Source organism: Prunus avium, chromosome 7, assembly GCF_965620075.1.
Source record: "Prunus avium chromosome 7, drPruAviu1.hap1.1, whole genome shotgun sequence".
NCBI classification, from domain to species: domain Eukaryota; kingdom Viridiplantae; phylum Streptophyta; class Magnoliopsida; order Rosales; family Rosaceae; genus Prunus; species Prunus avium.
The window spans coordinates 29,325,118-29,341,812 of record NC_142290.1 but is presented as its reverse complement, the minus strand read 5'-3'; the positions used below and the strand labels follow the sequence as shown (position 1 = coordinate 29,341,812).

General features: G+C 36.3%; 3 protein-coding genes across 7 annotated transcripts; 2 read left to right on the top strand and 1 right to left on the bottom strand.

Annotated features, from left to right (window-relative positions):
- The first annotated feature begins 471 nt into the window (after nt 1-471).
- On the top strand, nt 472-4,009 carry LOC110771002 (putative F-box/FBD/LRR-repeat protein At1g78760). Of its 2 annotated transcripts, none has more exons than XM_088243957.1 (5): nt 472-698; nt 798-883; nt 1,340-2,400; nt 3,080-3,271; nt 3,555-4,009. In XM_088243957.1, the coding sequence occupies exons 3-5, from the start codon at nt 1,381-1,383 to the stop codon at nt 3,807-3,809; spliced, it is 1,467 nt and encodes a 488-aa protein (XP_088100083.1). In that variant the 5' UTR covers nt 472-698; nt 798-883; nt 1,340-1,380; the 3' UTR covers nt 3,810-4,009. The 2 variants fall into 2 exon arrangements, with proteins under 2 accessions (XP_088100083.1, XP_088100084.1); XM_088243958.1 differs by having other exon boundaries at nt 476-698; nt 3,080-3,259.
- Nucleotides 4,010-4,303: 294 nt separating this feature from the next.
- LOC110770999 (heat shock 70 kDa protein 18) lies at nt 4,304-7,389 on the bottom strand. Of its 3 annotated transcripts, none has more exons than XM_088243955.1 (3): nt 6,290-7,389; nt 4,693-6,063; nt 4,304-4,596 (listed from the first exon to the last, which is right to left on the bottom strand). In XM_088243955.1, exons 1-2 carry the CDS (start codon nt 7,164-7,166, stop codon nt 4,724-4,726), a joined length of 2,217 nt encoding a protein of 738 aa, XP_088100081.1. In that variant the 5' UTR covers nt 7,167-7,389; the 3' UTR covers nt 4,304-4,596; nt 4,693-4,723. The 3 variants fall into 3 exon arrangements, with proteins under 3 accessions (XP_088100081.1, XP_088100080.1, XP_088100082.1); XM_088243954.1 differs by having other exon boundaries at nt 4,304-4,593; XM_088243956.1 differs by having other exon boundaries at nt 4,304-4,542.
- Nucleotides 7,390-9,036: 1,647 nt separating this feature from the next.
- On the top strand, nt 9,037-11,364 carry LOC110771000 (heat shock cognate 70 kDa protein-like). 2 transcript variants are annotated; one of them, XM_021975226.2, is made up of 3 exons: nt 9,037-9,373; nt 9,487-9,717; nt 9,815-11,364. In XM_021975226.2, the coding sequence occupies exons 2-3, from the start codon at nt 9,510-9,512 to the stop codon at nt 11,167-11,169; spliced, it is 1,563 nt and encodes a 520-aa protein (XP_021830918.2). In that variant the 5' UTR covers nt 9,037-9,373; nt 9,487-9,509; the 3' UTR covers nt 11,170-11,364. The 2 variants fall into 2 exon arrangements, with proteins under 2 accessions (XP_021830918.2, XP_021830917.2); XM_021975225.2 differs by having other exon boundaries at nt 9,037-9,717.
- The last annotated feature ends 5,331 nt before the right edge of the window (nt 11,365-16,695 follow it).

The following is a 16,695-nucleotide window of genomic DNA, read 5'->3' as shown; positions in this document are numbered from 1 at the left end:
TATATTTAAAAAAAAACAAAAAAGCAAAAGTCTCAACAACTAGTGCATATAAATATAATCTATATATATAAAGCAAAAGGCAGAGAATTGTGAAACATTCAAAATACCAAAAAATGCCCTTCGTTCATACAAACATTAATAATTGAAATTATTAATTAAATGAGGATAATATGATAAATTCACACTTTTTTATATTTATAAAAATTAAAATTAAAAAAAAAATCAGATAATATATCCTATTTTTATGAAACACAACTCTCCATTATCATTTATCTGTGTCTTGCGAGGAAGAATTTTTATTTTATCTTTTAGTCAAGTAAAGAACTTCATTGAAAGACTCCCTTCAGAGCGAAAAAGATTCTTGTTTTTAATAATCACAAAATATGAGGACGGTTCCATTTAAAACCGTCATGCTTTAAAAGGAGCTAGCAATAATTACGATTGTTCCTTCTAAAAACTATCGTGCTTTAAAACACGCTGGATAAATTATTTTTAATGAAAAAGGATAAAATTATCGTACTTAGACGAGAATGGGGACTTGCCGGCCGAGTGCCGAGCCACTAACAAAAACAAAGTTCTTTTGATTTGAGCAACACCAAAATTAGACGAGAATGGGGACTTGCCGGCCGAGTGCCGAGCCACTGAAGAGACGAACCACAATCTCCGTTTCGCAGCTACCAGATCTGTAGCCTTATCAGGTATGGGTTAATTTCCGATCGTTCAACCCCACACCGCCCCCCCCAATTCTATGCCCTTGCTGATTCCAGTTTCTCTATTTCCTTTTTGAAATTCTTCAGCTTTCACCATCTGAATCTCTTTCAGTACTGCTCGTGCCTTCGTCTCCAAGGTTGGAACAGAGGCTTTCATCTTCAATAAACTTTAGGTAAAGCCCATTTACTGCTGTTAGCTTAGTTCTTTTTCTTTCTTCCTCTACAATTTTTTTGTTGGTAATTGATAACTTTGGAAGATTTTGAATTCTATTAAGAGGAAAAGCTGCAAACTTTCACAGAGCATTTTCTGGTTTCGTTAACCTTCAGGACGGCTTTAAGGGTTAGTTGCACATAATGCCGTCTTTTATAAAACAGATATATATATAATTTTACAAAAAGATTTAACTTTTTGGTATTGAATAAAATTTAACAAATGGTCTGTAGGTTGTTTTCTAATTTATGGCAATTTTTTGCACTTCATCTTGAATCTTCTATTAATGACTCAAAGATAGTAGAACTTGGCAAATTTATATTCCAAATTAGAAGCATATAGAGATTTAATGGTCTTGGGTTTTGTACTGTCGATGTCATATATTTACGTAGTGTTTTCATGTCCTTTATCTTAGTAGGTGTAAGGTGCTATTACAAAAACAAAAGGACAACAAGTATCATGGAACCTAAGCGCAAGTTATTGGCAACTACAAGTTCTCAGGCTCAAGGAGCTTGTCCTGACCATATGAAAGATAGATTTAGTGATCTGCCCAACGAAGTTGCTCATCAGATTCTTTCATCAGTTTCTATATTGGATCTCACTCGTTTCGGCACTTTATCCAAAAAGTGCAGAGAACTTTATCTGTCAACGCCCTCATTGAATTTTGATGAATTTAACAACTGGAATAAATCCTCTTATGCTAAGCAATTCAAGTTGTTGAGTTCTTTGGATAGGTTCTTGGTTCGTCGTAGGGAGAATAAGATACAATGCTTTCGTATTTGTTGGAGTCTCAGTTACGGACAAGCTTCAAGTCTCTATAATGAGCTTTACGGAGTAGTCACGTGGATCCATATGGCAGTAAGGTGTAATGTTGAAGTGCTTGATCTTGAGTTGAGGATACCTGATACGACGATGCTAGAGTTGCCATCTTGCATCTTTCGTTGTGGATCTTTGAGGTCTCTATCAGTGCACTGCAATGAAATTCTTACAGCGCCCTCCTTGGTTAGTTCCACTAATCTCCAGTACTTAAAGTTGACAAATGTTACAATAGATGAGGGGTTTTGCAAATGGATCTCGTGTTCTTGCAAATGCATTAAGGAATTGCATCTTGAACATGTTGAAGTAGAAAATATCACCCTGGAAAGCTCGTCGTTGGAATCTTTTAGTTTTGTGTTTCCCTCTTATTGTGGCCTCTGTCATCTTAATATCTCTTGTGAGAAACTTGAAGACATGCATATAGAGTGGAAATTTGCTTCAACTAGCAGCAGATCCTTCAAAGTTTTTGCTCCAAATCTTAAATATTTGAATTGGATTGGGAATTTGTTGAATAACCAAAATCTGGGGAAACTAATGCGTTTAGAGAAGGCTGAGATTTTTCTGAAGCATGGGGTAGATAACAATGACTTCAGCAATGTACTTGCGGTTCTCTGCAGTGTATGCAGGGCTAAAGTCCTTATTCTAAGTGGAGAGATGACCAAGGTAAAAATTCAGACAGAAACTCTCTTGTAGCAAAAACATGATGCCCTGCAATATGAACTTGTGCTAGATTATGTATTTTCTGGAATCTTTTGAAGGATATTGTAGGGAACATATCTTTGCTATGATTCTACAGCGTGGCAATAGTAGGGATGGCTAATTTATGTTTTGTAAACTTAAAAGATGTTTCAAAACCGAGTGATGGTATTACATGGATGATATTTCATATTGGTGCTGCAAGTTTTATTTGAAATCAATGCATGAACTTATCAATCTGCAAAAAATACAAAATTGGAAATTAAAAAGGGTCATTTGATACTTTTTTTTTTTTTTTTTTTTTTTTTTTATGTCTCAAGGAGTGAAAGGATTGAGGGAGTTGACAGGTGGGAGGCAGAGAGGAGGGAGAATAGATAGAACTAAATTGATTTTTTTTTAACTATTTAAGATTGTTTTATTTTTTTGATTTCCCACTTTGCTCCCATCTCTTCTTTGGTTAAAAAACAGAAGGTGAACATAACCGAAAGTATAAAATAATAATAACTTTTTGACCAATGATTATTATGTAGATTATTGAAATTGATTGCAATTAGCTCATTTGTGTGAATCTCTTTTCATTATAGTGTTCTGAGTGCTCACACTTGTTTCATTTAAGAGTTTGCCTCTCATCTATATAATATTGCAGGCTCTGTTGAGGGAAGGTCCTGTGTCTACACCGTTTGATGATATTTCTTACCTGGGTATGCATATTGAGAGCTTGGATGATGACATAGTCCCGGCAATGGTCTCTCTTCTGAGAAGAATGCCCAATTTGAAAACTTTGTGCATAAAGTCTGACACTTCCTTACTCATCCATAAACCTGAAGTAAGAGTTCAAGTCTGTCCTCTCTCTCTCTCTCTCTCTCTCTCTCTCTCTCTCTCTCTCTCACACACACACACACACACACACACGCAAGTCCACAACACTCAAATGAGTGAGTGTATTGATCTGGGTCAAAAAAAACTAAAAATAGTTGTGCTCTGCGAAATGTTATTTTTAGAACTTAAATGTTTGTATCCTGAGTGATGTATAGGGATAATCATCATAAGTAGGTAGTGCAGTTCTGAGAGTAACATTTGGTCGCTAGTTTTTTAAATTGATTTGCTTGTTTCCTTTCCAGGTGTGTGGATTTAATAAGGAATTCTGGAAATCTCAAAACTTGGCTTTTATTGATCAGCTTAAGGAGGCAACAATAGAGCTTTCTAATGGGAACAATGAACTGGAGCTAGCAAGATATATGCTTGAAGATGCAAAGAACTTGAAGGAAATGGTCATACTTTATTTACCCCAGCAATCAACTCTTATTCGGGCGGTAAATGAAAGTAAGATGAATTCTGTTGCCAGAGTTATCTTTCAGGAAAAACAAAGGAAATGAAAAGGGGGAAAAAGGATGGTTGAAGATTTTTGAAGAATTTATTTGGGTTATAACTTCAAAACCTTATTCTGGATGTCAATGGATGCAATTTGGTTTTGTTTATCTGTTACGATAGAACCCTAATCTTGTAATGTAGTTTTTAATGCTGTTAGACAAATGTGTTGTCAATAGCCTAGAGATATGTTATTGTGTTTTGTGTATTATGTGAGTTTGCTAAGCGTAACACAAAACTGACAAAGGGCTCTAGGCTATATTACACTCGAGACAAAATTTTCCCAACGGGTCAGGAGGAGGTCGAATCTATCCACCAATGAACCAAGTTTAGGAGAGATTGTTGTATGGTAATGAAACACCGTAACATGATATCAAAACTAGAGATTATTGGATGGTGATGGAAAATATGCAACAGGTATGCAACAGGTAAGGAAGAACTCTTGAACCTGAAGTGTAAGTCTTTTGTAAGACAGGCTTTGTGGATTGATGACATTAGAAGGTTGAAGAGAAAAAAAATTTAGGTGTTTGTGTTTGTCTTTATTTTTTCACCATTGCAATACAGTTTATTTCTGGTGTCGCAGTTGGATTGTTTATTCCCATTCAGCTCGAATTGTTTATTCTACAAGCAAACCAAGCTCGAATGAGCCAAACAAAAGAAATCAGTGAGGCACCACATGGTAAGGATCATTGAGTTCTGCAATGCGGTGCAGCGTAGACGGCCGTAGGAATATTGGGGCTGCTGAAGTAGATCACAAAAAAAAATAATGATTTCACCCTAAAACAATATAACCTGCTACAAGTAAACAAAGTAAAGATACATCAAATTTATTTGATTTTATAATATATCGTGTTTCAGCGGTAGCATTGCATATGGATTATCATTTCTTACCTCATCTCTTAGTTCTCTGAATTCCCTCAGACTACTTCGGTTTGTCACGGTTGATTATGATCTCTCTGTTTTGGCCAGTGGACTTATCGACAGCAGAGACACTCAAGATGCCATCGGGATCAATTTCGAAGAAAACATCGAATTTATGAACATGTTTGGGAGCTGGACCTGGAGGAATGTCACGGATGCTGCATTCACTCAAAAAGTTGAGATTTGCTGGTATGCTACTGTCAATCTCATATATGCGAAAGCTGATGTAAACTTGGTCATCCTTAACAGTGCACAATTCTAGCTTCTTATTCATGGGAATTAGAGAGTTTCTTGGAATTATGAAATTCTTATCTGCAACCTCCACACGAAGTGCCAGAGGAGTGACGTCCTTGAGAGTGTAGTGCTGAAAAAACTCCCCCTTTCCATTCCCAGTCAAGGCTGCGGCTTGAACCGCAGCACCATATGCCACTGCCTCATCCGGATTAACGCCCTTGCACAGCTCCTTCCCGTTGAAAAACTCCTGCAATAGTTGTTGCACCATGGGAATTCTAGTAGAGCCACCAGCAAGAACAACATCGTCGACACGGCTTACGTCCATGTTAGCATCCCTTAAGCACTTCTTCACAGGCACCATACACTTAGTAAATAATTCCCTGTTTAGTTGTTCGAATATTGCACGAGTAAAAGTTATGGTGAAATCAGTATTCTCACACAAACAGTCAATTTCAACGTCAATATCAGACTCAAATGAGAGTCTCTTCTTTGCCTTCTCACATTCATTTTTTAACCTCCTAAGAGCTCTCTTGTTTCCACTAACGTCTAATTTATGCTCCCTCTTGAATTCCTCAACACAGTAGTTCACCAATCTGTTATCGAAGTCTTGGCCGCCAAGGTGAGTGTCTCCAGCCGTTGCTTTGACTTCAAAGTCACCAGAAGTGCTCATGGTAAGCAATGACACATCTAAGGTGCCACCACCCAAATCAAATATCATCACGTTTCGCGGGCTACTCCAACCGGCCTTCTTGTTAAGGCCATAATCAATGGCAGCAGCACTTGGTTCGTTCATAATACCCAACACGTTTAGGCCAGCAGAGATGCCCGCATCTTTTGTAGCTCTGCGCTGCGAGTCATTGAAGTAAGCAGGGACCGTGATAACTGCATTTTTCACAGTTGAGCCCAAGGAGGTCTCGGCAATCTTCCTCATCTTTTCCAGTACCATGGATGCGATATCTTCAGCAGAACATTGTTTCTCTTGGCCATTGTGGGTGACCACAATCACGGGCTTGTCACCTGGACCTTCAATGACCTTGAATGGCCAGAGCTTCACATCACTTTGAACAGAGGCGTCACTGAATCTCCTACCGATTAACCTCTTTGTGTCTGCAAATGGATGCCAAGTTCTATCAGATAGCACGAGTTTAAGTAGGTACTTAATTTAATAAGACAATTTTTGCTGGCTTTTGGATAGTGTTGATTCACAATCTAGCTGCTAGATAGCTTAGAAAAAGTGACAATTTCATAAATACACTCATGATTGTAGTTCTAAGTGAATATAATTAAAAAGGAGACCGTAAACATGCAGTTTAATCCTACATATGATACATACCAAAGATGGAGTTGGCTGTGTTTCTGACGACTTGGTTAAATGCTGCATCACCTACCAAATTAGTCTCATCAGTTTCACTGAAGGCAACATAAGATGCGGTCTTTCTGTTTCCGTGATCGTTCAGTATAACCTCTACATGATCCTCGTGCCACACGGCTACGCGGGAATAGGTTGTTCCCAGATCGATCCCGATTGCGCACTCTTCTTTTTCTTGAGGAGGAGAGGCAGGAGAAGCATGTCCAAGTCTTAATGTGCTCTGTGGATCCAGACGCATTTCCTCTTTCAACAATAAGTCGCACAACGCATCCCAATCAATTACTGGACAGTGTTTTATCCTTTCACGAACGGGATTGTATTCCTCTGGTAATCCCGCCAGGATGTGTACATGGAGGAGGTCTTGATATTCCACAGGAGCACCGGCGGCTGCAAGATCGGTCGCCACCTGTTTGATTTTTTCCAGATAGTTAGCCATCGGAATGGTGGGATCTTTCTTCACTCTGTGTAGATAAGATTTAAGCTGATAGATGCGAGCATGAGAGATTTGGGCGAAGTGTTGCTCGAGATTTAGCCAGACCTTTCGTGAAGAGTCAGCTCCGTCCATGACTATTTGTTGGAGACTTGCTGATAGAGTGCCTTTCATCCAATTCAAAGCCTGTTGATCTCTGTCGAGCCAACTCAAACCCTTTTGATCTCTGCCTGGCCAATAACTAAAGGTAGACTCAAGTAGCGAAGGACGATGCTCTGTTCCATGAATGATTCCAGAAAGATTGTGGTAGTCAAAATATGAAAGAGAGAAAGATTTCCACTGTTGATAGTTATATATATCACTCGTAAGTTTGATTGGAACCGGAAATGGTGGCATGTTCTCTAGGGCCATGGAAGCTCCAGCAGACTGGCTAGAAGCAGAAGTTGATGAGTTGATTGTAGCAGCTTCAGCCGCCTCTCCTTCCGAAGACCAAACGTTTAAAAAAAATATACAATCAGAAATTTTATCTTTTTTATTTTTCCTGCTTAGCCAATAAATGGAGAGGGGATAGAGGATGATCAGAAAACTAAAATACTCGCCTTGAAGAAGAATCGGTTAGTACAGATGACAATGGGAAAATTTAAGGGCGTACTTATATATTAATGGGGGGAGAGAGAATGATAAAAAACCAAAAGTAAAAAAGATAAGCCTTAATATCACAAAACATCCCTAAGGTTTACGACACTATCATATTGCATTCTTATTGTTTTTTTGTGTCATTCATGGTCCTCAAGGTTTGTATGTGCGCTCACAAATAGTCCATGTCGTCAGGTTCCGTAAAAAACTCCGTTAGTTTGCTGACGTGGTGTATATATATATATATAATAATTTAAAATTTAAAATTCATAAAGGACTTTATATCACAAAATGTCCCGAGGTTCACAAAACTATCAGATTGCGTCCTTCTTCTTTTTTTCTTTTTTTTTTTTGTGTGTGTGTGTCATTCATGGTTCTCAAGGTTAATATGTGTGCTTACAAATGGACCTTGGGAAAATTTTGGTTTTTTCATTTAAATTCATAAAATTTAAAAATGCAAAAAACCAAAATTGTATGCATTTTAAATGAAAAAACCAAGGGTTTAGGGTTTAGTGATATAAAGCCTTCATAAAATTTAAAAATGAAAAAACCTTGGTGCATAAAATTTGGTTTTTTCATTTCTAAATTAAAAAAACTCCCTTAGTTTGCTCATGTGGCATATATCTGGAGCCCACAACTCCAATAATATAGTGCCACGTGTATTTAAAATTCAATATATATATTCAAAAATAATTTAAAATTCATAAAATGTTGGTTTTTTCATTTTTAAATTTTATGAATTTTAAATTATTTAAAAAAAAACTCCATTAGTTTGCAGGAACCATTTGTGATAGGTGTGTGAATTTTAGGGATGTTTTGTGATACATATATGCCACGTCAGCAAACTAATGGAGTTTTTTACGGAACCTAACGGCAGGGACCATTTGTGAGCACACATTCTAACCTTGAGGACTACGAATGATACAAAAAAACAATAAGGATGCAATCTGATAGTTTCGTAAACCTTATGAACATTTTGTGTTATTTCCAATGAGTATAAGAAAATTATACCTATTTTTGCTCACCACTTTAACCCAAGGTGTGCCATAACTACCATTTCAACACTTGACATGTGTACTTGTGTAACCATGGTTATACTCATGGACACATGTTAAGTGTTGATAAAAGTGGTGATGGTACACTGGGCTGATAACCATGGTTGCACTCGCAAAAATATTTCCTTTTATTAATTACTGATTTATTTAAGATAGAGAAAAATACAATGAGAATAGTATAGCATTTTAAATCTCTTTCCTTGATTCTCGTATAGTATTAATCATGAGATGTTTTGGCTTTCGAAAGAAATTAAGCTCATCAATGGCAGACCCATAAATATATGTAGGGGTAGGCTAAATTTTTTTTCCAGTAAAGTATAAGCCCTTGTTTGTTACAAATGTTTTTTTTTAAGCACTCTTTTTTCAGTATATTTTCTTCATCATATTTAGAACTTTTTGTTATTATAGGACATTTGAAACTGAAACAATGTTGGAATTATTGATAATATTTTATGAAATATTTGGAAGAGATTGAAGGGAAACAAAGAAAGAAAAAAAGAACAAATATTTAGAAGGAATCGAAGTAAAACATCACCTTTTGTTGGGCAGTGCACCTGACAAAATAAAAGCACATACCATCCCAACACATATCTACCCCTCTCTTTTTTATTCTATTTCCTCTTCTCTCTCTCTCTCTTTTATTCTTTTTTCCTCCTCTCTTTCTCTCTTTCTTTATTCTTTTTCCTTCTTCCTCTCTTCTTCTTTTCTTTCTTCTCCCTCCATCTGCTCTATTTCTCTGTTCTTTCTTCTTGCAGCCGGCTGGTTTCTTGTCCATGGTGGGGCTAATTTCTTTGATTGGTCTAGACTGAGCCAACACAATAAGCCTAATCTCAAAATTCAGCACTGTGCCAGAGCACATGCTAGCCTATACGTGGATCCGCCCTTGAAGCTCATACGCGTGTATTAGACTTTTCACTTCCTTCCTCCGTAAGAATTGATTTATTAGACTTTTCACGTCCTCTCCGTGTATAAATTTTCTTCCACATCTGGTTTCTGCACTTATTTAACTTCCTTGTTAATATTTGACTTTCTTCTTGGAGCTTTTGAGCCGAGAAAATTAGTAATGGCAGAAGATAGCCATGCAATTGGGATCGATCTGGGGACAACATATTCGTGTGTGGCAGCGTGGCAGGCTGATCATGTAGAAATCCTGGTGAACGATCACGGTAACAGGACAACTCGATCTTATGTTACCTTCACTGATAATAAGAGGTTGGTAGGTGATGAAGCATTTAACCAAGTCGGGAGGTTCCCCGCCAACTCAATCTTCGGTAAAAATAAAATGATATGATCAATTATACTTAATTGTTTATTTATTTGTTTCCTTATCCTGACATAAGAATCTAAACTGGGAAATGATTTTTACAGATGCAAAGCGGTTAATTGGTAGGAGATTTAGTGATCAAACTGTTCAAAATGATATCAAGTGCTGGCCATTCAAGGTCATTGAAGGTCCGGCCGACAAGCCCATGATTGTGGTTAACCACAAGGGTGAAGAGAAACAATTTGCTGCTGAAGACATCTCATCTATGGTTTTGGCAAAGATGCGGGAGACTGCCGAGTCCTACCTTTGCTCAAAGATTTCTGAAAGAAATGCAGTTATCACTGTCCCCTCTTACTTCAACGACTCACAGCGTCAGGCTACCTTAGAGGCTGGCAAACTAGCCGGCTTAAAGGTGTTGCGTATCATCAACGAACCAACTGCTGCAGCCATCGCTTATGGCATCGACAAGAAAGCCGGTTGGTTTAGTAAGAGAAATGTGATGATATTTGATTGGGGCGGCGGTACTTTGGATGTGTCACTACTTAACATTGGCCACAGTGTCTTTGACGTGAAGGCCACTGCCGGAGACACTCACCTTGGCGGTGAAGACTTGGATAACAGAATGGTGAATTACTGCGTCGAAGAATTCAGGACAAAACAGAACGTGGACATTGGTGGAGACGCCAAAGCTCTTCGGAAGGCCAAAACTGCGTGTGAGAAAGCAAAGAAGGCACTTTCGTTTTCCTTTGATACTGATATTGAAATTGACTCTTGGTATAAGGGTGAAGATTTTCATACAACTTTCACCCGGGACAAATTCGAAGAACTGAACATGGATATCTTCAACAAGTGCATGGAGCCTGTTAATAAGTGTTTGGAGGATGCCGAAATGGACATAAGCGAGGTCGATGACGTTGTTCTTGTTGGTGGGTCTTCTAGAATCCCCAAGGTTCAAGAGCTATTGCAGGAGGTTTTCAAGGGTAAGGAGTTGTGCAAGAGCATCAATCCCGATGAGGCCGTAGCGTATGGAGCTGCTGTTCAGGCTGCAGCCTTGAGTGGGAACGTAACGGGGAAGCTTCAAGACTTCACTCTCTTAGATGTCACCCCTCTATCTCTTGGGATTGAGAGTAAGGAAAGTGATAGTTCCAGGTTATACATGAATGTTGTGATCCCAAGAAACACAAGAATTCCGGTGAGGAAGACAACAAGTGTAACTACTGTTTATGACTACCAAGAGTCTGTTAACTTCCCCATTTATGAGGGTGAAAGTAGCGTAGCCAAAAATAATAACTTTTTGGGTGAATTTACCCTCCATGGCATTCCTCCGGCTCCTAGGCATGTTCCAAAGTTCAATGTTTACTTTGATATGGATGCAAATGGAGTTTTGAGTGTTTCGGCTGAGGATATGTCCACTGGCCAGAAGAAAGGGATCACAATCAACCGTGGAAGAACAAAGTAACTCCCAAGGGAATATTGAGGATTAAGATAGCATCTACGATGAAGTTATAATTTTCTTTGATTTCATGTTTAAGTACAATATCTTTAAGGGAAGTGGGGGAGTGTGCTTGTAAAAGACTTGCCTGATTTGTATAAGTGAAAACATATTTCTCCTCGCAAACATTCAAGAGAGCTTCAGTTTTTATTGTTGATTAAATTTTTGCGTCTTGCTCCTTAAACTCACCAAGTAGATTCGTTATAACGTTGTACTTATTACATAAACACAAAACTCGAAATCCTGACTCCATTACAAGTAGACCAGTCTCTCTCTCAAAGACTCTAATTATTGTTGATATTTACAAAGGTAGACTCAAAGACTTTAAATACCTACTTCATTCAAACAAGCAATTGAGATTCTCATTTAAAAAGCTTAAAAACAAAGGGTTTTGATTTGAGGATTTTCCCACAAGCAAAGAAAGAATCAAACTTTATTAAATTAATATTATTTAATAATAATATAAAATTTCATAAGTCAAAGCAAAGAATTCAAGGTTCAAAGCACAAGAACCAAGGAATTAGAGCAGAGCAATCACATGGGAGCCATGATGGTTTGGGGGTTGTTTTTCTCTGTTGTCTTGGCTGTATCATTGAGTTTGGTGATTCGTTTTGATTTGAAAAATCAACACGATTGAAAGCCCAAAAAAGGTGAGGACGAAGTGGAATACCCATTAGCAAAAGTCACTCCCTATATATATTATAAAATTTATAAAAAAAAAGCAAAAGTCTCAGTGACTAGTACTCATGTGTGAAATCATGACCGCGGCCATATTCAATAAAAAAATACAAAGGAAAGGGTTGATCACTCTTCAGAAAAAATATATAATAAAATAAAAGTTTTCTTTAACAATATTTTCTATTTTGACTAATTTTTAATATTTTATTATTTCTGTAACCTCCTCTTTAAATTAAAAGTTTATTAAAAAAAAATCAAAAAGTATGAGGTGAAAGAGGGGTAGAGAGAAGAGGAAGAAATTGAGAACCCTTAATTTTTCTCTCCTCCTCTGTAAATGTAGAGAGCCAAATAGCAAATTTGTTGGATCTCGTTTTGCCTTCATTCTATCTAGTAATGTTTTCTTAAAATGTTTTTGTATTGCAAAAATGGAAAAAAGAATTTGCATTACCCACACATATTTGACAACATTTTTAGAGAACAAAATCAGTACAATCATATTCAATAATAATTTGTGAAATTGTTATATTCAACCAAGGTGATTTGTGTGAGTGGTTCGTCACTCTCATTCCTTAAGAGAGGTTAGGGGTTCGATCCCTGCTCTCGTATGGAGTCATCACTTTGGCCAGCACTTTACCCCTTACGGGCCGACTCGGTGTAAGCGGGGATTAGTCTGGGTTGTAGTTAAGACTTAAAGGTGCCACCCATAATTGAGGCCCATCCAGGACCACCTCGTGGTTCAGACCCAAAAAAAAAAAAAAATTGTTATATTCTCATTTAAAAAATTATTTGTCAGAAACCAAAATTCACATTACCCTTCTAGACACGATATATTTATTTATTTACAAGCACTACCAAAACTTTTCGGTATAATTTAGGTACTGCCAAAAAGGTAATAAGGGGTATTAGGTTCGGGGCAAAAAATTGGTAATTTGGTTTTGGCCTTAAAATGAAAATTTATTTTAAATTTAACTACTAAGATTTCTAGTAGTGCTCTTGAGAAAAAATATTTTATAGCCCAGGCTAATTTTCAAGTTGCTGACGGTGATATCTTTTTGAATCTAACACCATTTACATAATTTATTTTCTTGGACTTTTCAACTATTAATAAAGCTTAAGTGGTTAAGATCATTCATAATAATTTATTCTTCCTCTTTTATTTACATAATTTAGATGTTAAAAATAGTTTATTTTTAATATTAAAAAAAAAAAGCAATAGTATATTATTGATGAGCAAATAAAAGTACAAAGCAACTATGTGCCGAATATGAGTAAATCTTCTCTAGAGACCAAACACAACAACATGTTGAATTGATCTGGAGAGAATCACGCACAACCTAAACAATGACTAAAATTCATAGAAAATGTAACGGTGGTAGGACTAATTCCCCGATTAATATAGAGTTAGTGGACCATTTGAAAGAATAATTTAGTTGAAGGACCCAAATGCAACTTGAATATAAGTTTAAGGACTATTTGAGTAAATAACCTAATAAATTAAAAATGGCAACTAGAAAGTCTTGGTCGTGATAGAAAGCTAAAAAGGTTAGGAAGAATGCTCATGACAGTGGCCATAAAGGATAAAAACAAGAAAAAATATAAAATCGTATATGCATAACAAAACTAATACAATATAGCAAAATGGGAAAACAAATTTGCATTTTCTATATCTAAGAATGTAGTTGTGAAATTGTTATTCTTAGATATAGTTGTGAAATTGTTAATTTGAAAACATTTTTCGAGAACAAAAACAGTTAAATCATGTTCAGTAATAATTTGTGAAATTGTTATATACTCATTTAAAAAATTATTTGTCAGAAACCTAAACTTACGTTACTGCCACTGACACGATTTATTTATTTTTTTGTCTGAACCATGAGGTGGTCATGGATGGGCCCCAACTGTGGATGGCACCTTTAAGCCTTAACCACAACCCAGACTAATCCCCACTCACACCGGGTCGGCCCGTAAGGGGTAAAGTGTTGGCCAAAGTGGTGACTCCGTACGAGAGCAAAGATCGAACCCCTGACCTCTCTTAAGGAATGAGAGTGTCGAACCACCACTGACACGATTTATTTATTTCTTTACTAGCACAACTAAATTGACTAACTAAAAACAAAGAGGAACAATACTTTAGCTCCATTTTTTCCCAAAACCCTAGTTTGACATATATACAAAAATGAGTCACTAAAAACACATAAGGAAGAATTTTCTGAGTTTGTTGTTCATGTTTTTCTGTTGTTGTGTTATTGCTGTTGACTATTCTTCATCTGAATATTGTTGTTTATTTGATCTTAATGTATTCACACATACTTCTCACCTTAGTTGTTGTTAGCACAGGGGATGCCTATATTGACGGGTCCTTCTGAATGCCTATATTGCTCTCATGTTAAGTTAAGCTTTGTGTAGTTGTTAAGCCTTTAAATTAGCGTTAGTAAACCAAGCTCGAATGAGCCCAACAAAGAAAACCAAGCCCAATACCAGCACCAGCTGAATGAGCCCAATTTGTATAACAAAATATTCAAATTTAACACAGTTTAAACGATACATAAATTTAAAAAAATATAGAGAGAGAGAGTAATAATTAAGGATTAATAAGAGAACAGTGAGGCACCACGTGGTGAGGATCATTGAGTTGACGGGTACAGATGCAACAGTTAAAAATGCTGCGATGCGGCGTAGTGTAGACGGCCATATATGTTCCTCCACTTAATTCAACTCTCCTTATAACCAATGTGGTTTTGACACGTGTCATATTATTTTAATATTCTTTTTTGTTAAAACTTTGTCAATGTTAATGGAATTTGACAAGTGTCAAAATCCCATTGATTTTAAGGAGTTTTTCCATAATTTTAAGGAGCCAAGCCATGCTCATAAATTAAAGAGTACACTTTGGCTCGTTAAAACTAAGGAAGAGCTCCTCCTCCTCACAACAAATAAGACTCTTACACTTGCCCAATTCCAAAAGAAAAAAGGGTCAAAAGAATTGAAAAGGAACCAATGAAATGTTAGTTGGGTTGGCTCATGCCTTTGATATGCTCCCAAGTAGTCTTGGGTTCAAACCCCCATGGTACCTATGTGTGAGTTTTCCCCTCTCTCCCACTTCCTAACTTTGGCACACAAAAAAAGGAATTATAAAAAAAATTAACAAGTCTCAAAACCCCATTTGCTTTGAGAAGGATCCTCAGTTTTAAGGAGCTAGTCCAGCAATGTGCTCGCCCCTTTACAGTTGAGTTCGATCCCCCTCCCAGTACATTAGATTAATTCAGCAATATGTATTGTGTGCTAAAGAATACACACAATCCCACATCAGAAATTTAACAAAATAGAAAGTCTCATATAATGAATGGCTAATAACATCGAGGCCTTTTGTATAAAACCCCACACCTGCTAAACAAGTGGTTAGGTTTGGGACAATATCGATGTTGTTAGTAGTGGGCCAATGATCCGTCTCTCTTAAATTTAACACGGTATCAGAGCTAAGTTGACTCGGCCCGATTAAACCCAAATCAAACAAACTCAAATCAAATAAAACCCCAAATTGAACTAAAATCAAACAATAAATAAATTAAAAATAAAATAAACAGGTGGTTAAGTTGGAGACAATATCGATATTGTTAGTAGTGGGCCAATAATCCGTTTCTCTGAAATTTGTGGTGCTAGATTCCAAAACAGCCAAAGTTCATGCACCAAAATTGTATTGAGAAAAAAAAAATAAACAAAGAAAATTCTAAGCCTATTGAAAGTCTATCAATAATTCGTATGAGATAGAATTTAGAGTGTGTGTATCTTCTCATTAGTTTGCTTATTTTTTAACTTATAGCATGCTTATTAACTTCGAATCAGAATGAATACATGATACTTTGGCTAAAGATGTAAAACTTTCTATCCGATTCTAATATATCTTCCTATCGTTTGACACCCAAAAAAAAAAAACAAAACAAAAAACAAAAAAAAAACATGACTCATGATTATTAGTAATCATAATACTACCCCGTCACCATGGAATCCGATCCCTGAATTTTCAAGAGTATGGATGCAGGCCCACTCTTGTTTTGATTCCTAAAGTGTTAGCAAACACTGAAAATGATCATGATTTGCCTCTTAATCGGTTTTTGGTTGCTGCTTTGAGCCTCAGGCTTTTGTATTTTTTTTCTTCCCGCTTGGGGTTTGCTTAATGACATCAAATTTCGACAAAAAAATGTTATTTTTTATCTTCGGTCTATTTTTTAAGATTTTTAAATCATACGATTCCCTTTTTAGGTTATATTCTTATTTTACTTTTATTAATGGGATCTAGCCAAATAAAAAAAAGGAACCATGTTAGTGGCAAAGTCAGGATTTCATGTGTGTGGGGGCCTCTTGCAAATTATAAAGAATCAACCATTCGAACTCACAATACATATGAAAAATAGTGTTTATATATCACATATGTCAAGAATTATATTGCTTATTAGTTGCAATCATATTGTCCTCGACAAAGGGATAGACAAATACATTCTAAGAAAGAAAAATTGTAAGAGATAGACAAAGAGTAGCGATTTAGCAAATATCTTTAAAGCTTTTTCTCTCATTAAACCCAATAGAAAGGAAAAAAAATCAAACTTTCACAAATTAAAAAAAACTTAGGTCCCTTTATGCATTCATATCATACATGAAAAAATATTTTATGTAAAAATATTGACTAAGTATGAAAAATGGTTTTTCAAAATAATCATTTTCTCAAGATAATTTTTGGCGGCTTTTATTCCTTACACATCAAATAAGAAAACTTGATTTTATGGGATTTTAGTATGAAGTATATATTGACTTAATGAG